General features: G+C 52.3%; 1 protein-coding gene across 1 annotated transcript; it reads right to left on the bottom strand.

Moving 5' to 3' along the window:
* Positions 1–11,591: 11,591 nt before the first annotated feature.
* Positions 11,592–14,946, bottom strand: LOC113407646 (interleukin-36 receptor antagonist protein-like). Its single transcript, XM_026656824.1, has 4 exons — positions 14,844–14,946; positions 13,708–13,833; positions 13,222–13,346; positions 11,592–11,807 (listed from the first exon to the last, which is right to left on the bottom strand). The coding sequence occupies exons 1-4, from the start codon at positions 14,944–14,946 to the stop codon at positions 11,592–11,594; spliced, it is 570 nt and encodes a 189-aa protein (XP_026512609.1).
* Positions 14,947–19,745: the final 4,799 nt, after the last annotated feature.

Below are 19,745 nucleotides of genomic sequence, written 5' to 3'. Positions count from 1 at the left end.
GGTGCTTACCCTGGCGAGCCGCGTGCCAGAGGTTGCCAACCCCTGTACTAGACTGTGGGACAAACTCCCCCAGGAGCTAAGGACCAACGCAAACCTCCTCATCCCCCATCTCAAGAGCTGGCTGCCCTTGTCTGACCAACCTCTGCTGAGAGCAACACAGAGCAGCATGGGCCTTTCAAAACAAACAGAATCCAAACCAACCACACCACACACAGAACGAACCGCATGTGGCGGATGTGAGTCATGCTGCTTAATACACGACTGGAAAGCACCCAGATGCCATGGTGATGGGGGTGGGACAGGAACCCACATAGAATCAAAATACCTGGATCAGTCTGTGGTTCCTGCCTCTCAGAATCAATGGCTGATTTCCCTGCAGCCGCCTTCTAGTTTTCATACTGGGGTATGGTAGAGGAGGGTGGAAATAGAACTGGGGGGCAATGGATTTTTTGATGCATTGGCAATTTCGAAAAGTCAACAAAAAAAATCGTTTCAGGTCTCGCTGAATGTTTCATTTCGATTTTGACCATTTTCAAATTATTTAGATTTTCTTAAAACTAAAGGGAAGTTTGAAACAAAAATTCATTTCAAACTGAAAAAACAAAACATTTCAATTTTGGGGGGATTTTTTTCATGTTTTTTTCCCTGAACCCCCTCACCCCCTGTGACTTTTCCTCTGGTGTTGTCTGGACCAGTGATCTGCTAAGTCACCCCAATCCTTGACTCTGGGAGCCAGCCTTACCCAGCTCTACTGTGAGATCCCCCTGCTCCTGGGCTGGTCACGCACAGCCTCTGGCATGTAAATTGCTCCCAGCTACTTGCAACTGAATGACACTAGCCAGTATCTCCAGTCCCAGACACAAACCTAGGAACCTCCGTCTTGCAGTGCCCAGTTATGCCCGCTGGACGCTGCAAGCTTATATGAGTTCGTCAATTTAACAAAGAAATTGATCTGTACCAGGCTTGTTATCCCAAGGGGAGCCTCTGACACGCTTCAAACCAAACGCACTGCTTCAGGTAGAATAAACAAACAAATGTATTAACTATAAAGATAGATTTTAAGTGATTATAAGTCAAAGCATAACAAGTCAGACTGGTTACCAAAATAAAATAAAATATAAGCATGCAGTCTAAACTCTCAACCCTATTAGACTGGGCAGTAACTAGATTAAGCAGTTTTTTTCACCCCACTGGATGTTGCAGTCCTTAATTTGCAGGTTTGTTCCTTAAACCTGGTCCAATATCCTGTGTTGGAGTCTTATCTTCTTCTCAGTGTCTTGGTTGCTTGCAGCATAGGTGGGGGCAGGAGAAGGGCCCAGTATGTATTTTACTGGGTCTGTTTTATACTCTCGGTCCATGTGCTTGGGGAGCACAAGTCCAGGCATATCTGGGGGCCATTGCTGAGTCTCCAAGCAAGGTTGAGCAATTCCCCTGGTGTGGCCTCATGCAGGTGAGTCATTTAATTGTAGCTCCCTTGCTGGGCAATGGCTGGTGATGGGCTGTTTCACACCCAGCCCGGGTGTTGGTTCTTTCCTTGCTGTTGCCTTTGGGGAGCTAATATCTGGCTGATTCCTCAACTTACAGCATGTTTTAGTGACCATCATACTACACAATTCTCACAACTTCATATGCATTAAAGATATACATGTATGGCTAGAGAAATGACCTTCAGCAGATCATAACCTTTCCCCTGATACCTTACAAGGCCTACTTTATATGTGAGATCACCATTATATGAAAATGAAGAACATGGGGGTTACAGTATGCTCCCCCAAGGTACAGAATGTCACACACACCCAAAACCCAATTCAGTAAAATTGATGTGAATTCATTAAATGTGTCTGTATCACCAAATCTGCATTTTTTTTTTGCTCCCAAAAAGTTTCAGTCAAAAAATTTCTCCAGGCAGCAGGGTCGTGACACCTTTGGCAATTCTCTTACAAGAAGGGAAAAAGTAATGTACTATGCACATTTCTACAGGAGGTTACGTTGGGCTTGGTGTAGGATTAAGGGTTTGGAACAGCTTCCATGTGAGGAGAGACTATTCAGCTTGGAAAAGAGACAACTAAGGGGGCATATGATAGAGGTCTATAAAATCGTGACTGGTGTGGAGAAAGTGAATAGGAAAGTGTTATTTACTCCTTCACATACCTCCAGAACCAGGGGGTCACCAATGAAATTAATAGGCAGCAGGTTTAAAACAAACAAAAGGAAGTTCTTCGTCACACAACACACAGTCAACATGTGGAACTTGTTGCCAGAGGATGTTGTTAAGGCCAAAAGTATAACTGGGTTCAAAAAAGAATTAGACATGAGGCTAGGTCCATCATGGAGGATAGGTCCATCAATGGCTATTAGCCAAGATGGGCAGGGATGCTACCCCATGCTCTGGGTGTTCCTAGGCCTCTGACTGCCAGAAGTTGGGAATGGGTGACAGGAGATGGATCACTTAATGATTATCTGTTCTGTTCTGTTCATTCCCTCTCAAGCACCTGGCATTGGCCACTATAGGAAGACAGGATACTGAGCTAGACGGATCATTGGTCTGACCCAGTCTGGCTGTTCTTATGTTCTCAACTGCTGGGTAGGTGGGATTCCCTGCAGGAGGTCAGACTAGATGATCATAAAGTTGTCTTCTGGCCTGAAAATCTGTGAGTTCTCGGAAAAAGACAAAGGGAAATGGATCTCATTAACCAGCTTCTGGTATGCAGCTTTTCCTGTTATAATGCAGAGGCAGGACAGGCCCAGATGCAATGTATAAACAAGCAAATACATTTAACAGAGGGGAACGCACACTCAGCCAGTCCTTTCTGGGAAGCCCTTGACTTTGGAATGGAAGAGACTATGCTGTAATTTATGTTTTGTCAGGCCCCAAAGCACTGGAAGGAAGCCACTTAGTAATGCTCCTTACACAGCCATAGAGGTCAAGCCAGAGGGTTGCACTTCTGTAGACTGCTGGGTTGGAAGTTCCCTCCTGTTGTTCAGAGCCCAGCCCTCAGAGAAGCTGGACCAGAGTAGATGGATTTTTCCATTCACTGGCAATTTGGGGGGGGGGGGGGAATTGGGGGTCAAAATTTTTAGCAAATTGAAAAAGTTTAAAAAATTGTTTTGGGTCAAACAGAATCAACCTTAAACAAAGTATTTTGTTTAGCTGTTGAGCCTTTTCCATCTTTTTTTGAATGGTTCTTTAATAAAATTGAAGGAAATTTCAAACCAAAACCAAAACCATAGATTCTATGAATCTATGAATCTTATGTTGAAGAAGGGAAAAATCAAAACATTTTGGGGGAATTCTTTGCAAAAGCTGGTTAGGGCTGAAAGAATTCAGTGACACTGACGTGTGTTCGCTAAAAATTTTGGTGTCCTCAAATGTCCATTTTTCACAGAAAAAAGTTTCAGCTGGAAAACTTTCACTCGGCTCTAGCCCAGAGCCTGTTTGGCCTGTGCTAGGGGAGGATTTGGGCCAGTGTATTTCATCTCACACCACAGAACAGAGGATAAGCAAAACAACACAGCCAGAGCCGTGAGGGGCTAGAGGATCCAGATGTGGATATGGAGTTGGGCATCAGTTTATTGCTAGAATTATTTATACTTCAATGAGGGCTGGTCAATTCTATCATTGCAAAAGCTCCAGTAAATTTCATTCACTCTTTCCCCCCATCGCCTAGTGTCAGTCTGTATCAATATATAACAGTGTATTCCATATATGTAAATAATGACCCCACCATGAGCCAGGGATTGAACCAGCGTCAAGGGCATAAGCTTCTGCCACTGGAACCAAAGGAGCAACTCCACCAGCTGGCACCAGTAGTGAGCTTTTATCGTCTGTGTAGATTAGCTATTAGAAGGGGGCACAACTCACTCAGCCAGTGTGTTTTACACAGAAACAGGTGCCCATTTGCAGGGATGGAAAAAATGTGTGTCTTCAACAGATGACTAATAAACCTAACTTTCAGAGTCCGATTGCTGCTGGAGCTCCCACTGGGATGGGACTGCTTGGCTCCGCCCCCTATGGGTGCCTTAAAGGCACAATCTAGCCCAAAATCTTTTTAAAGTAAAACTCAGTGATCTCTGACTCCCCTGTGCAGCAAGTATTAATACCTGGGGGAGCAAACAACTGTGCATATCTCTCTATCAGTGTTATAGAGGGTGAACAATTTATGAGTTTACCCTGTATAAGCTTTATACAGAGTAAAACGGGTTTCTTTGGGGTTGGATCCCATTGGGAACTGGGTATCTGGGTACTAGAGACAGGAGCACTTCTTAAGCTGTTTTCAGTTAAGCCTGCAGCTTTTGTGGGACGTGGTTCAGACCTGGGTCTGTGTTTGTAGCAGGCTAGCATGTCTGGCACAACCAGGCAGGTTACTGAAGTCCCAAGCTGGCAGGGAAAACGGGCTCAGAGGTAGTCTCAGTACATCAGGTGGCAGTCCCAAGGGGGTTTCTGTGACCCAACCCGTCACACCCAGATCACACCCAAATTGTTCATGACAATCAGCAAAAGCTGGAGACAAACTGGGACAGAAGGGTGGAAAGGCCACCCAAATCTGGCCAGGTGATGAGCCTCTGAATAAAAATCTCAGTTCACACATGCTCAGTAGAGACTTGTTAGAGTTTGGCGGCTAAATTTTTCAAAGATTCTATCTGCACTGAGCGTGCTCCATCCCATGGCTGCCGGGGCAGAGCAGGACCAGGGATTATTATTATTATTTGTTGGGATTGCAGCAGCACCAGGAAGCCCCAGTCAGGGACCTGGGCCCTATTGAGCTAGGTGCTGAGTCCAACGCCCATCATCCTGCCCAACTTTGTCTCATTGTTTGCTTGAACTCCCCTGTCAGTCTGTCTGTCTCCACCTGTTGTCTCTTGTGTAATATTTAGATTGTCCTCTCTTTGGATACACACACACACACACGAAAATACAGTCCCTGTCTCAAACATTCCTATTTCTCTATAGGCTACTCCTCTCTGTCTCTCTTTGGCCCCTTCTGTGGAGTAGCGACCCCAAGGGGATACTTCTAACACCTGTCTCTCAGCATCTTTAGGGTAAGAAAAGCAAGAAATGAGCGAAGCCAGAGGGAGAGAAGAGGCTGTGCCATACATTGCTGAACCCCAGAGAGGCGAAATCACCCCAGAGACACGTTTCTAGCTGCCGGACTGTAGTTCGCACACAGCTCACAGCTCTCTGATCCATTCCTCGGGTCTCCTACAAAGCCCGGAGAGCCCTCTGTGGAGGACCCAGGCAGATGTCTCTTCAGCCATCCCCCAGCAATTTGTACTGTAACTTAGGCGGGGCGGTTTCCCCTGGGGTAACCTTGGGAGTGCAAAATATTCACCTCACAGTAGAGGTATTCCAGGAAAGAAGCAGGGACAAAATATAGGGCGGGTCGGAAGACACAGAAGTGGGAATGGAAACCTGGGTATCACCAGTGTCCTGGGGTACGGCCCCGCAGCAGCAAGTCTCAGAGGCCGGGCCTACAGACTCACGCAACGGGGCTAAACATAGCAGGGTAAACTTTCTCGCTCGGGCTGGAGTTTGGGCTCTGAAACCTGGGGTCTGGGGCCGGGGGGTGGGGGAGGGAAGCCCAGTCTCAGGGCCTGAGCAGAAATGGTTACACTGGTATTTTTAGCCCTGTCATGCAAGCCTGAGTCTGTAGAGCCGGACTCAGAGACTCACGGACGTGGGTCTTTTATTTTGCAGTGTAGACATGGCCCTGGGGGACCCACGCCTCCTTGCTAGCCCCCTCCTGGCCCCACAGTCACGTCAAGCGAGAGTGCTGACCAGAAGTCACCCTGCCTAAGTGAACTAAGTGTAAGGGGACTGTTGCCCCCTTACTAACATTCAGTGGGAGTGTTTTGGTTGGCTAGTTCCCAGCACTAAAAGATTGGGGAGAGGCCAATGCTCCAGGTCAGCCTCAGCCTCTGAGCCTGATTGACAGGGTGGGCAGGCCAATCAGGGAGTCAGGAGGCCAGGGGGGTCCCGTCGTCCATGTGAGCTGGAATTGCCTGGGTCAGACAGAGTGGGGCTGAGCTAAGGAGAAAGCAGGGGCCCAAACTGAGCTGGGGAGCAGAGCTGTGCCAGATCCAGAGGGGCCGGAAAAGCAGCCACAGAGCCAGAGACACAGCCCAGGGAGAGAGCAGATCCTGTGCTGGGAGCAGAGCTGCAGCCACAGAGCCAGGTGTGGTGAGTAAGTGGGGCCAGCCAAAGGGGGACCTTGGGCAAAGGACCCAGTGCAAAAAGACACCCCTAGCCAAGGGTTCTTGCAGGCCAGACTGGGAGGGGGATCTTAACCTGATGGGGGGCTGACGCTGGGAAGAAGGGTCCCACCACCCAAAGCCCGGAGGTGTGTGGCCACCACCATTGCAAGTGTCCAACCCGCAGCATCCCTGCAGCACGAACAGGGCCTGAGAAGGAGACCTGGGTCCTACAAGGAACAGACTGTGAAGTGCCCTGATGTTCCAGAGACACTGTTTGTAATGTTCCCTGCCACAGAGCTGGGTGATGTGTTTTCCTTTAACCTTTCCCATTTTTCATTATTCTTTTTTTAAATTAATTGTTAAACAACTTGTATTTGCTTTAAATTGTATGAAATGATCAGTGGGTCAGGGAGGTGCTCAGTGCAGAGAGAGCACCCCAGAGTGGGGACACCCCAGCCCCTGTCCTAGGTGACCACAGCAGTGTTGGGGGTTGAGCCCCCCAGGAATCCTGGGCCCAGCCTTGTTGGGGTTACGAGGACTCTGCCAGACAGGAGAGTGGAAGGGGAGTCATCGAGGGCAGGGAGGCCTCTGGGTAAAGGAAGTGGGAGCGAGGACTCAGCTCCTTTCGCTAACCCACTTCACCGGGGTAGTGCAGAAGCCAGGAAAGTTCCCCACAATAGCGGGACCATTCCCCCGCTTACACAAGTGAACACGGGGGCATCTCGGGGTATGAGACCAACTCCCCACATGACCCTCTGGGGCTTCCTAAACAGGCAAAGCACAGAGCTGCCCAGAGGATCTCCATCTACCCATGTAGCTAAGGCAGCTGGCAGAGCTAAGAAAACTGGCACAAGCTACTCATCCCCTTCCACTGGCAGACAGAGATAAGCCAGCCAGCACCGCCAGCCCATTTCCATACCATGCCCAGACCCCAAACCCACCTGCCTGCAGCCTGAGAGGCATGAGGGCTCCAGATATTGCTGGTGCTGTTCAGCCACAGCCTTCTCAGCAACAGGAGACGCAAGGCAGGGCAGCGTTGGGAAAGCGTCTAAAAGCCAAGGGTTGGGTTATCAAGCCGGCTGCCTTAATGAAATGAGCAAGTCATCCTCCCTCAGGGCGAGGCTGAGCATCACTTTTCATTGGTAGATCTCAAAGCGCTTCATTACCCCCATTTCACAGATGGGGAAACTGAGGTACATAGAGATCAAGTGAATTCCCCAAGGTCACCCAGCAGTCTAGTGGCAGAGCCCAGAACAGGTTTCCTGAGTCCCAGCCCAACACTCTATCCCCTAGGCAACACTGCCTCTGGACTCAACACCCGCCTGTTGCCAGCCAGGATGTTCATGGCGATAACGGACACATTGCACTCTCTACTCCGGGCAGCATCACCAGAGCTGCGAGTGCATGTGGCAGACACTGAAGAGACTCTGCGTTTGCTCCCTCAACAACTAGTTCTGCAACCACAGAGCCAGACATCTCCTCCCCACTCAGAGAAATCTTATCTGTGAAGTAACCTGAACATGCCTCACTCTGCAAACACCTAATCCTGTCTCTGGGTACAGCCTACTCAGGTTAACCGGGCTCTCTGCTGCCCAGGATTGGCCTTTGCCATTATGGGGCTGGAGGCATGGTACCAGTCCGCCCCCTGCCGCCCAGCCCCGGGGTACGAGTCCTAAGACCCAGTTCCAAACAGGACTTGTGCCACAAGCACGCCAGCTATCATCTAGTACAGAGGCTCACTTCTCCCCCGCCTGTGATCCTGACTGGAGCAGGTGGGGGGGTCTCCAGGTTTTATGGCTGGTAAATACTGATGCACATACGGCACTGGACACCCAGATCCTTTATTTATACACAGAACAGGCGCAGCGTGGGTCAGCCTTCCACACAGACCCACCCCCGTCTCAACCCTGCTTGGAGGGCTCTCTTTCAGGGGCGACTTTGGAGCTCAGCCTCCCAGGCCCACTCATTCCCTTGGCTCTCTGCAGAGGGGCCAGTCAGCGGCAGCCATTTCCTGCAGCTCCATTAGGTTCTGCACAGAGTTCACCAGGTCACTTCCCAAAGTGTCACCACATACTATAGCTAGCAGAGGATACCAATGACCCCGGGCCACTGGTACACTCAGGGCCGACCCTAGGGAAAATGGCGCCTGGGTTAGGGTGACCAGATGTCCCGACTTTATAGGGACAATCCCAATTTTTGGGTCTTTTCTTACATAGACTCCTATTACCCCCCACCCCCGTCCCGATTTTTCACATTTGCTCTCTGGTGACCCTAGCCTGGGTCAACTTGTATTTTGGCACCCCTGGACCCCGCTGCCTCCCTATTGCCTCCCCACCATCACCCCGTCCCCCAATGCCTCCCACCCATCCCCGCATCGACCCTGGACCACGCTGCCTCCCTGGGCACCAGCCCCTCTGCCTCTTCCTCCCTCCATTGCCCCAAGCTCCCTTCTGTGACCTCTCACCCCAGGCCCGCCCTGCTCTTTGCCTCTTGAGCATGGTGCCCCTCTGACCATGGCACCCTGGGTGGTCTCCCCAGTCACCCAACCATAAGGCCGGCCCTGGGTGCACTGGCCAGGGACCCAAAGTTAAAGGTTCTGTCTCATCACCCTTCCCCTGAACCATCCAATCTCCCAGACAAGGTGGCTGGAACGAGGTGTGAACTATGCCAGTTTAGCCTCCGTGAGCAGCTACACACTGGCCTCGTCTGTCCTGGGGCTGGGCCCCAATTTCAGCCATCAGTGGCCTGCCCCAGGAGAAGCTCCAACTGTTGAAACCTTTAGAATAGACAAGCTAAACGGCTCTTAGCCATGACTGGCTCTGGAGCAGGGCTCACCGCAGTTTATGCCAGTGCCGCCAGAGCTGAAAGAAATGCGCAAGGTAGATGGCCCCATCTCTCTCTACAGCTTCCCTAAAGTGGGTCAACAAAATGCAAAAAGTGACCACAGTGGAGATTCTGAGTCACAAAACATTTATTTCCTCTTGCTCCCCACGTACAGAATTTCAAAACTGCATTTAACCAAGGGGAAAAAACAGAAAAGGAAATCACTTATCACAATGTATCTGAGCGGCAGTGAGTGAATATCCGTTAAGTGAAAGTTTGGTTAGAAAAAGGCCAAACAGATATTGAGATGCGATCACAGTATTTCTGAAGGAGCCGTAAGCAAAGCCACCAACGTGTACAATCCAACCACACAGCTCCCCATCTAGCCAGTGGCCCAGAGCTTGGACTATATTTCAAAGCATTTTATAGAGGTCTAGACGTGAGAGCCCCATTGACCTTAATGAAATTGGCACTAAATTATCCAGGTGGTAATTTAATAATTCAGGGGATAATGTTTGGCATATCCAGCTATGTTTCTCATGAATGTAGCAAAACATCTTCATCTGAATATGTACAGGGGTACTTATTGGCATATTTCACTCATTCACAGCACCTGGTGATGCGGCTAATTTGCACTTCCCATTGAGTTCATATAGCAGAGCGTAGTCTAATCCAAAGTATGGTGGGTTCACACTTAATAAAACACCAAAGGGAAGATTAAGAAACAGTTTAACATTTTTAGCAATGACGTGGAAGAAAACATAAAAGCATCACCGAAAGTTTGCAGATGACACAAAAATTGGGAGAGTGGTAGATAACGAAGAGGACCGGTCACTGATACAGAGAGATCTGGATTGCTTGGTAAACTGGGCGCAACTAAACAATATGTGTTTTAATACAGCTAAATGTAAATGGATACATCTGGGAACAAAGGCAGCCGGCCATATTTACACGATGGGAGATTCTACCCTAGGAAGCAGGGACACCGAAAAAGATTTGGGGGGTGCGGTGGATCATCAGCTGAACATGAGCTCCCAGTGCAATGCTGTCGCCACAAGAGCTAATGTGATCCTGAGCTGCACGAACAGGGGAATCTCGAGTAGGAGCAGAGAGGTGATTTTCCTTCTATATTTGGCACTAGTGTGACCACAGCTGGAATCCTGTATCCAGTTCTGGTGCCCACAATTCAAGAAGGATGTTGGTAAATGGGAGAGAGTTCAAAGAAGAGCGAAAAGAATGATGAAAGGATTAGAAAACCTGCATTACAGTGAGAGACTCAAAGAGCTCCATCTATTTACTTTAACAAAGTGAAGGGGTGGTTGATCAAAGTCTATAAGTATCTACAGGGGGAACAAATATTTAATAATGGGCTTTTCAGTCTAGCAGAGGAAGGTCTAACGAGAGCCAACGGCTGGAAGTTGAAGCTAGATAAATTCAGACTGGAAATCAGATGTACCTTTTTAACGGTAAGAGTAATTAACCATGGGAACAATTTACCCAAGATCATGGTGGATTCTCCATCACCGGCAATTTTTAAATCCGGATGGGATGTTTTTTCTAACAGCTGTGCTCTAGGGATTACTGTGGGCAGTTCTCTGGCTTGTGTGACACAGAAGATCTCACAAGGTCTCTTCTGGCCTAGGAATCTATGTGAGGGAGTGTAAATCTGGTGAGAGATGTCTAAGGATTCAGTCCAGCTAACACCTTAACCTTGCCTCTGCTGCTTCCTACTGCGAGGAGTTCCGCTGACTGCAATGAGCATGCCCAGCGTAGCCAGCAGTGCACTCAGGAGTAAAGTGCCTGCAGAAATAGGCCCGTACTCATAGCATCCAAGCACTATAAGGTGGCTAATGGGATTTGGGAGCTTTCTAAGGAGATCAGAACCTGCACCATGGCCCTGAGTCAGGAAAGAACATGAGCCACACTAATTTGAAGCATGTGTTTAAGTGCTATATTGCCCACAGCTGCTTTCCTGACCTGGATCTAAGAGCACCACTAATGCTACCACAGCATTTCCTTGGGGCCATATGCTGCGTGGGACCATATTTGTTAGTGCAATGCCCAATCCTACGTGAACCCATGTGACTGGGTCACGGGACCCTTGACGGTTGGCCCTGATGCAGGGGCTGGAGCTCCTTTTGGGATGGGTACCTAGTGATGCTGGCACAGAGATTCCGAGAGCAGGGGCTCACCCTGCCCTCCTCTGCTCTGAGTTTGTAGCAGGGGCTGGCTTTGACCTTTTGCTGGATCTTTAACAGCAAACGCTTTGCTCCCAACTATGTGTTGAGTGTTTGTGTTAACTGGAGGTTAATAAAAAACAAGACCATAAAACCCAGCCTGGCTAAATATCCCATCCCCTCTCAACTGCTCAGGATTTGCTTCCTTGGAGCCGGTGATGTCATAATGCCACGAGTTCTGGAGTCACCAGAGAGTCTCCCAGAAAAAGGAGAGTAGACACTACTTTAATTTCTAGGACTACAAAGAAGGAAGCAATATCATTTGGGGTGAAGGGGGGAACCTCTGCGGTCTTCGTCATCCATCGCATACTTCGAGTGTCTTCCCATCGCAGGTGGCTATTAGGTCAGAATCCTGTTAAAATAGAACTCAGTGATCTCTGTCTCACCCATGCGGTTGGTGATGTGGATGGGCTCGCTGCTCTTCTGGGAGGTGCAGAGAAACCAGCCCGGGTAGGCGGCCGACTCGAAGCGGTGGGTGCTGCCTTCAGGAATGTTGTGGAAAGTGAAGCGAGTGGCTTGCTCCTTGTCTTCAAATAATTCCATGATTTGCTTATTCTGAGCGGGGAAGAGAAAGGAAGATGCTGTGGCAGGAAGCTGGATTATTTCCTGGGAACAACATTCCCTGGGCGTTTAGCCCTTAGTTCTGCAAGTGTCTCTGTTATTCCCAACCAGTCTCAGGACCAGCTAGGATAACAATTATCAGCCTACTGGTTATTTGTGCCTGGCTCGCTGTCTGCGACTGGTCATCAAAGTCACACGCTACTGATCCTGTTCGCTGATTGGCTGAATTAGTTTTATAAACAGGGGACTAAGAAATCGCAAATATCCCTGTTGGCAGGTGACAATGGATGGTTGTCTAGCCCTTCCCCAAACATTTATGGGAACATAAGCCCACTTGTAGCAGAGGCTTACCCGCCTCTGGCTTTGGGCCTGTCTGCTGCCCCAGTTTCCCTTTCCTCCCCAGTTAACTGAACTTCACACTGCCAGTGTTTTCTCACTAACTCTCCCCTTCCGGGAGTCTGGTTTATTAGCACAAAGTTCTAAACACACAGATCTTCCCCCAGCCTTCCTAGGGGGCTCACCACCTCGGGCCCAGGCTCTGAGTCCTCTCCCTGCTGAGCCGTCCTTCCTAGCAGGTCTCTCTCCCAGCTCTTCTAGCTCTGCAGAGACCCTCTGCCTAGGTCTCCTTGCCGACTCTTTCCTAGGAGTGGAGCGAGCATCCATCCCCAGGTCTGCTCTCCCTGCAGTCTCCTCTGATTGCCCTCATATCCCCCAGCAGGCCTTGTACACCCCATCACATGACCTTGGTCTTCATTCCCTCCACCCTGGCAGGGTCAGATCAAGATTAAAGGTCAGATCGCTCTGTGACTCTGTCCATACGGATGCCCATGAACCGTGCATCACATGGGGCCACAAACATGGCAAATGGGGCAGCAGTTCAGAGCTCCCATGCATTTTATTGACCACCATTCAGTCCATATTGGACCAGCTCCATGGTGGGGAGAGAAGATTCCTCCATCACCTCCGCTGTCGGTGGCAAGGACAAATCCCGCTGAAAGTGAAAACAGTCAGTGCCAGCCTGTGGTTTCAAGGCCTGGGCAAGTGAGATCAGAAGCTGAGGGGTGGGGGCTGGACCCTGATTCCTCCTGCCCCCTTTGTGTCTCCAAGATGGAGCAGGGTCTTGGGCAGGGCCTCCTGCCCCTTAGCTTCTTGCTGCCCCCTGATGGGCACACGGGCCCCACTCACCAAGCTCCCACGTGGACAGCCTTATCCGGGAACCACGTCCACCCCACTCAGCCCCCAGCACTTGTCTGATCCACGAGGAGCCCCGCAACAGCCAGACTGGAGCAGCCCACGGCTCCGGCTACTTCAGGATCCCGTCCCTGGTGGGGGCCAGGAGCAGCCACCTCAGAGGAAGGTGCAAATTCTGTTCCTCAAGGCTGGTAGCTCCCCTGCTGAGGGCACTCACCTCCAGCTGCAGCTTGGGTTGGGCCGAGGTTCCGCATGACAGGCAGCTACTTCCTCCCTGGACGCCCAGGATGATGGGATACTGTTTGCCCTGTACGAACCGGTTGGGCACCACGCTGAGTTTCTCTGCAGGGGGAACACGAGAGGACTCAGGTCTCTAGACTGCCAAGAGTCACTTTACCACAGGGGCACACACATGGCAGGGGGAGGCAGCATTAATCCACCCCCCCAGGGAGCAACCATAAGGGTAGCCCTTGAACCACAGACCTGGCAGCCTCCTGCCCCACCCTGGCTCCTGCTCTGCATCGAGCCCCCTGGCAGAATCCGCTGGGCTGGGGAGAGCAAGAGGCTCTGCACTCAGATTTCCTCCTTGCCGGGCACTGCCCCGGAGAGGGCAACGCGGCCCTCAACCCCTCTCTGCCTCGGCCGGGGGAAAGCAGCAGCACAGCCAGCGGGAGTGGGAAACGAGAGGGGGTGTGGAGCTCACCGGGGTCAGAGTTGGAGGTCTCGGCCACAAGATTGTTGCTCTGCAAGCGGACGACCTTCTGCTTGACGTCACGCAGGGTGAAGATGAACGGCGTGGGGAGGTCCATAATAGTGGAACCACCCTCCTCTGGATGATAGGGAAAGGCAAAACATTAATGCAGGACCTTAACTGTAGAAATTCTCCTACGGTGACGAGGATGTCCGTCGTAAAGGGATCTGCCCCCCAGCAGCCCCATAGCTCCTTGCATTCCTCCCCTCCATGGCCCTGCAATGTCATAGCATTGCCCGGCACCTCATGACCCCTCAGTGTGCACAGTGAATTCAGCTCCTTCCCTCTTAACTTGTCCCCTATAAACTATCCCAGGGAGAGCTCCTGCAAGGAAGCAGGTAACTGCCTAGGGCTTGCTGCTGCCCCTTCATCCCGGTCCCCGGGCCGTGCTCCAATGATACAGACTGGACTCTAAGAAATTGTATCTCCCTTCTTCTGAGAGTTTTCCCCTGAGATATGACCATAAAGCAAGCTTCTAGATCCCAGGGGAGATGGTTTAGATTGCACATAATTCAGGGCACTGGGGCCAGATTCTTTTCTCAGTGATGCTGCTGTAAACTGGGGATGCAAGCAGAGGTACTGGAACAATTTGTATAGTGGGGGTGCTGAGATCCATTGAACTACACTGTAAACCAGGGGGTGCGGCAGAACCCACACTCCCCTAATTCCAGCAGCACCTATAGGTGCAAGGCCTGTTGTCTGACCCTGCCATGCCCCTCCTCGGTGCTGGGCCAAGGACAGGGCCAGTGCAACCATTTAGACAAACTAGGCGGCTGCCTAGGGTGCCTAGTGGTTGGGGGCGCCTAAAAGCCCACTCAGGCGAGGAGGTGGAGTGGAGGTGAGCTGGGGCGGGGGGGGGGGGGGGGGGGGGGGTGGGGGCGGGGCGGGGGGGGGGGGGGGTTAGCTGGGGGCGGGGGCGCAAGGTGGACGTTTCGCCTAGGGCGTGAAACTTCCTTGCACCGGCCCTGGCCAAGGACAAGAGTGAGCAGGAATTTGGCTGATGAGAAGGCAGAAAAAGGAGTTTTGCCAGGGAGCCCTCTCAGGCCCTGAGAGTCTCCTTTATCTGGACCCCGTGCCCAGAGACTCACCTTTCCTAATGAATGTGTCGAACAAATCCTTCATGTCTTTGTCCTGATTCCCACGTGGTTCACTCGGCTGTCCCCCTGACCCTGCTCCTGGCTGGAATGCCATTGTGGTGGACGTGTGCCCGGTGCCTGTCGTGTCCTGGTGGGAGTGGAGTGGCTGGGAAGAACAGATGGACACCAGCTCTCAGGCAGGCTGGTCCCATGGGGGGAGCCCCATGGGCCCTGCTGAGCCAAGATAGGGGCAGAGCAGGGCCCATCTTTGGCCCACTGCCCCCTTCAGATCTTGGCAGCCAGCAGCACATGGCATGGGGTGTGCAGGGGTGGGAGTGAGCCCCACCTGCCAAGCAACCTGATTGGCTTGGATCTTGATGGGCAGCAAATCAGGGCTTGTTCCTCATCTCACCTCCCTTGGCCCAGCTCCAGGGCAGCTCCCCATGGAATCGCCAAAGGGGCCGCCCGCCCCATGGCCGCAGCAGGAGGAAGGCCGTGGACCAGCCACTGCCAATGCTGCTGGGGGTGGGATGCTTCCCCGCTAGGGCCTGGCCCAGGATGCAGCTGTGGGGGCTACGGGTGGTGACCCCTCTCTGCCGCTCTGAGAAGGCTCCGGACTGGCTAGCTGTGGCCAGGTTGTCAGCCCAGTTGCACCGACAGGGCTCGGCCAACCCAGGCTGCCCTACGCAGGAGGATCCAGGCCTCACAGCGCCCGTTAGCTGCTGGCAGGATGTGCTGGGCAAGGGGAGTTTCTCCAGCCAGGCCGGAGCCAGGAATGACAGACACTAGGGTCAGTTAGTAACTGACCCCCCCTTAACCCAGTGGGCCACTGGCAATCCCACCCCTCGCTGCTCTGCCCCTGACAGGCCCCTGGGGGTAGAGCCAGGGAACAGCCCCTGCAGAGCGGGCCCTAGAGCGGGTCCAGGAGGCCAGGCTGGGTCCACACCAAGAGGCTGTGACCCTTTGGGACCCGCTATGGCCCAGCGCTCTGCGTATCTGGCTGCCGCTGCCCCTGGGCTCGGCCGGGACTCTCAGCCATTTATACACGGGGCAGGGTGACATGAGCGCAGATCAGTACCGTGTGTGTGGAGGCCGATCCTGCCGCGGAGACGGGGCCCTCAGGGTCACTGGGGAAAGAACAAGGAGCCGTGAGATTTCTCTCCCTTGAGGGAGCCGAGGGTCTCAGACATGGGAGCTTCATCTGCATCGCTCCCAGTTTACGCCTTGGTAGGAAATTACTGTCTGAGATCGTGAGCGCAGACACTCTGCTGCCCTCCCAGCCCCCCTCCAGGCCCAGTGCCCCCTGCGCTGCTAGTTCGACTGCTCTCCCATGATGGGGGCGGGGAGAGATCTGATCAATTCTGGAATTTAGTACTCAGAAATTCCTTCATTTCTTCAACCCTCCGTCTCCCATAGCTAGCTTCTCTACCTTACAATGTCTCTTTCTCAAGATGTGATGTATGCAATCGATACCATGGTGTAGTAACACACTCCACCCCGCCCCAGAGGTACAGCCACACCAGAGTTTATATCCACATCTGCTGTGTTAATATTGCAAAACGCCTCGATGGATGCAGCATTTCTTGCCAGAGCCACGGAGTCTAAAGTGCTGCTGTCTCCTAAAAGTGTTGTCTATACAATGGTGTAGTGGGGCGGCTCCCCCACTCCCGTGGGAAAAAGGTTAAAGTCAGCCCTAGGAGAAGGTTGTGGCTGAGAGCTGCTAAGCTGGGCTGCTTGGGGAAGCTGCTGCAGTTGGGCCATGCCCCAGTCAGGCCTGTATAAAAAGACTGTAAGGCAGGGACCCAGAAGAAGTCTCTCTCCAGGCTGGGAGAGAGCAGGACCTGGCTGCCTGCAGAAAGGGTATTGGGAGTGAAGCAGGGCTGGAGAGAGCCAGGGGAGCTCCAGGCTGGCAACTCCCTAGGCTGCAGGGCCTGGTTCAAGGCCCATAGAGGTATTGGGAGGCAGCAGGTCCGAACCCCCTTGCCTATGATGAGTGGCTTTTACACTGAAGTCTGCCCCAGGGACCAGGGGCTGGGTGATGACTGGCAGTAGCCCAGACTGAGGCAAGGTGGGGATTAGAGGGTTGGGGGTTTCCCAGAGAGGGGAGACCCATAGAGACTGGTGAGGTATTGCCAGGGAGCAGGGGCAGCCCCAGGGTAAAGGGGCACCAGGGTCCGGGAGGGACACGGGGCCAGCTACAAGTGGGACACTGGCCTGCAGAGGGCACCCAGGCTGGAAAAGAGCTAATTCCCTGAGATGACCAGTAGGAGGCGCCGCAGGGGTGAGTCCCGCACCTTTACAGATGGGAACAGACTTACCTGGAGACTGTCCTCGGATCCGTTGGTTTTGTGAGATCTCTTGGCAGGGCTGATTCTGAAAAGGAAAGAGAGAATTGTTTCTTTATGCTCCCCCATCTGTCTGTATCCACCTGCTCTTACTTGGCTTATACTTAGATTATCAGCTTTTTGGGTTGTCTGTACAGCACCTAGCACAGCAGGAGACTGGGCTGGGACTAGTGCTCCTAGGTGCTACCACAATATAAATAAAATAGTAGAAAAGCATCCAGAGGACAAGCACAGTAACAAGCAAAGCTAGAGGAAGGGCCAAAACCATCTTGGGTGTTGCTGAAGGCCCAGGGGCTAGCAGTGGAGGAGAGGAATGTTCCCAGCAGCAGATCTGTCAACAGCAATACCTGTTGGGCATCTAGTTTGAAGCTCCTTCTGTCACAGGCAGGCTCAGGCTGAGCTCTCTGTAGCGATCACCCAGCTATTTATACTGGGAGGAGGGGTGGGTCTCATGGGAGTGACTTCAACATGCAAATAACCCATGCATTAGGAAATCCAGCACGGCTAAATGATCCTTCTGGACCAACTGGCGGAGTAGTTGAAAAGAGCCAGATACCAACTCATCCAGGAGACTCACTCTGCAGATCCCCAACCAGGCTGGCTTCGCATAGCAGATGTCCCATTGTAGCTAATCGGCCACAGATAACTCATTGTAGCCCACTGGTGGGAGCACTAGGTCTGAGCACACTGAGATGCACCAAGTGCCATGAGCACATGGACAATGTGCTGCTCACACACTCAGGAAGAGGGCCTAACTCTGCTCTCAGTTACTCCAGTGTAGATCCAGAGTCACTGCACTGAGGGCCCGATCCAGTGCCCAGTATTCAATGGCAGTATGCCCACTGGCTCGGTGAAGAACACTACAATCGCAGCATCACGTCCGGAGGGCGCTTGTCTCCTTTGGTTGTTTACTAATTGTTCCCCCAGACCCAGTTCCCTATTGCTTGCTGAGCTTGGCAGGCCCAGGACTCCTGTAGTGGTCCCAGCAGCAGCAAAGCTGCAATCGTGTGACCACTGGTGAGCTTGGACTAGGAGATGCCATGGGGAGTCTCTGGTGTGGGTGTGTAACCCACTGGTGAGTGCGTGTTCCAGGGCGCCTCCGTGCCCGATCCACAGAGGAGAGGAGCCTGGGATGGCCCCAGCAAAGATACGAGGCTAGGCCAGGTCGGAAGGTCCCGAGGCGATGACAATTCGCCATGGAGGGTTACGCTTGAGATCGGTCAGCGAGCCGGTATTTAATAGGGACTCACACAAAGGACTCATGACCCATCCCAGCGGGGGATGTATTCCAGAGACTTGATTTGAACCTGCAGTTTATTCTATCACTGCTACAAGCCTGAACCAAGAACTTGGCCATTACTGTATGGAATTGATTCCATTTAACCAATTCTAGCTCTCATCTATATTTTTTTCCTTTTATGAATAAACCTTTAGATTTTAGATTCTAAAGGATTGGCAACAGCGTGATTTGTGGGTAAGATCTGACTTGTATATTGACCTGGGTCTGGGGCTTGGTCCTTTGGGATCACGAGAACCTTTTTTCTTTTACTGGGCTATTGGTTTTCATAACCATTCATCTCCATAGCGAGTGGCACTGGTGGTGATACTGGGAAACTGGAGTGTCTAAGGGAATTGCTTGTGTGACTTGTGGTTAGCCAGTGGGGCGAAACCAAAGTCCTCTCTGTCTGGCTGGTTTGGTTTGCCTTAGAGGAGGAAAAACCCCAGCCTTGGCCCCAGCCCTGCTTTAAGCAATTTGTCCTGAATTGGCACTCTCAGTTGGGTCCTGCCAGAACCAGCATCATTACACCAGAGATGAGGTTTGGGGTGAAGAAGGGGGCTCAGGCCTGGGGCAGGGGCTTGGGGTGTTGAGGGGGTGCGGGCTCCAGGAGTTTGGGTACAAGAGGAGACTCTGGACTGGAGCAAGGGGTTGGGGTGCAGAACGGGGTTCAGGATGCAGGGTCCCGGTAGCGCTTACCCAGGAAGCGGCCACCAGGTCCCTGCAGTGCAGCCCCTAGGCGTATGTTCGGCCAGGGAGGCTCTGCGTGCTGCCCGCAGGCGTCGCCCCTGCAGCTCCCATTGGTTGCAGTTCCTGGGCAATGGGAGCTGTAGAGCTGGCACTAGGAGCGGGGGCAGCACACGGAGCATCCCTGGCTGCCCATGCGCCTAGGGGCCGCAAGGACCTGGCGGCCGCTCCCAGGAGCTGTGCGGAGCTAGGGCAGGCAGAGAGCCTGCCTTCGTCGAAAGCCCCTGCTGTGCCGCCGACCGGACTTTTAACGCCCAGTTGACGGTGCCGACCGGAGCTGCCAGGGTCCCTTTTTGACTGGGTGTTCCAGTCGAAAACCAGACACCTGGCAACCCTATTCCCAACAGCATCTCCGAGCAGCTGGCCCCTCCCATGCGTTTGTCATCTTCCTCGTCACTGCAGAAGGCAGGACGGAGCAGAGTCTACGCAACATGAACAACTCAGGGCTTGAAGGGGAGACCAGCCCACTAACTCAGCCTGCTTGCTCAAGTTAAACCGGTGCAGCAATAGCCATACAAAGAGTTATAAACACTTGGCCTGCCTGCG

This window comes from Terrapene carolina, unplaced genomic scaffold (genome assembly GCF_002925995.2).
Source record: "Terrapene carolina triunguis isolate 2854851 unplaced genomic scaffold, T_m_triunguis-2.0 Scaffold51, whole genome shotgun sequence".
Lineage (NCBI taxonomy): Eukaryota > Metazoa > Chordata > Testudines > Emydidae > Terrapene > Terrapene triunguis.
Note: the sequence above shows the minus strand (reverse complement) of the source record. Positions and strands in the feature narration are given on the sequence as shown.

Coding starts and splice junctions, on each gene's coding strand:
- LOC113407646 (XM_026656824.1), bottom strand. CDS start 14,946: ATGGCATTCCAGCCAGGAGCAGGGTCAGGGGGACAGCCGAGTGAACCA. Junction 13,834..14,843: donor CGACACATTCATTAGGAAAG/GTGAGTCTCTGG, acceptor CCTATCATCCAG/AGGAGGGTGGTTCCACTATT. Junction 11,808..13,221: donor AACCCAAGCTGCAGCTGGAG/GTGAGTGCCCTC, acceptor TTCCCCGCTCAG/AATAAGCAAATCATGGAATT.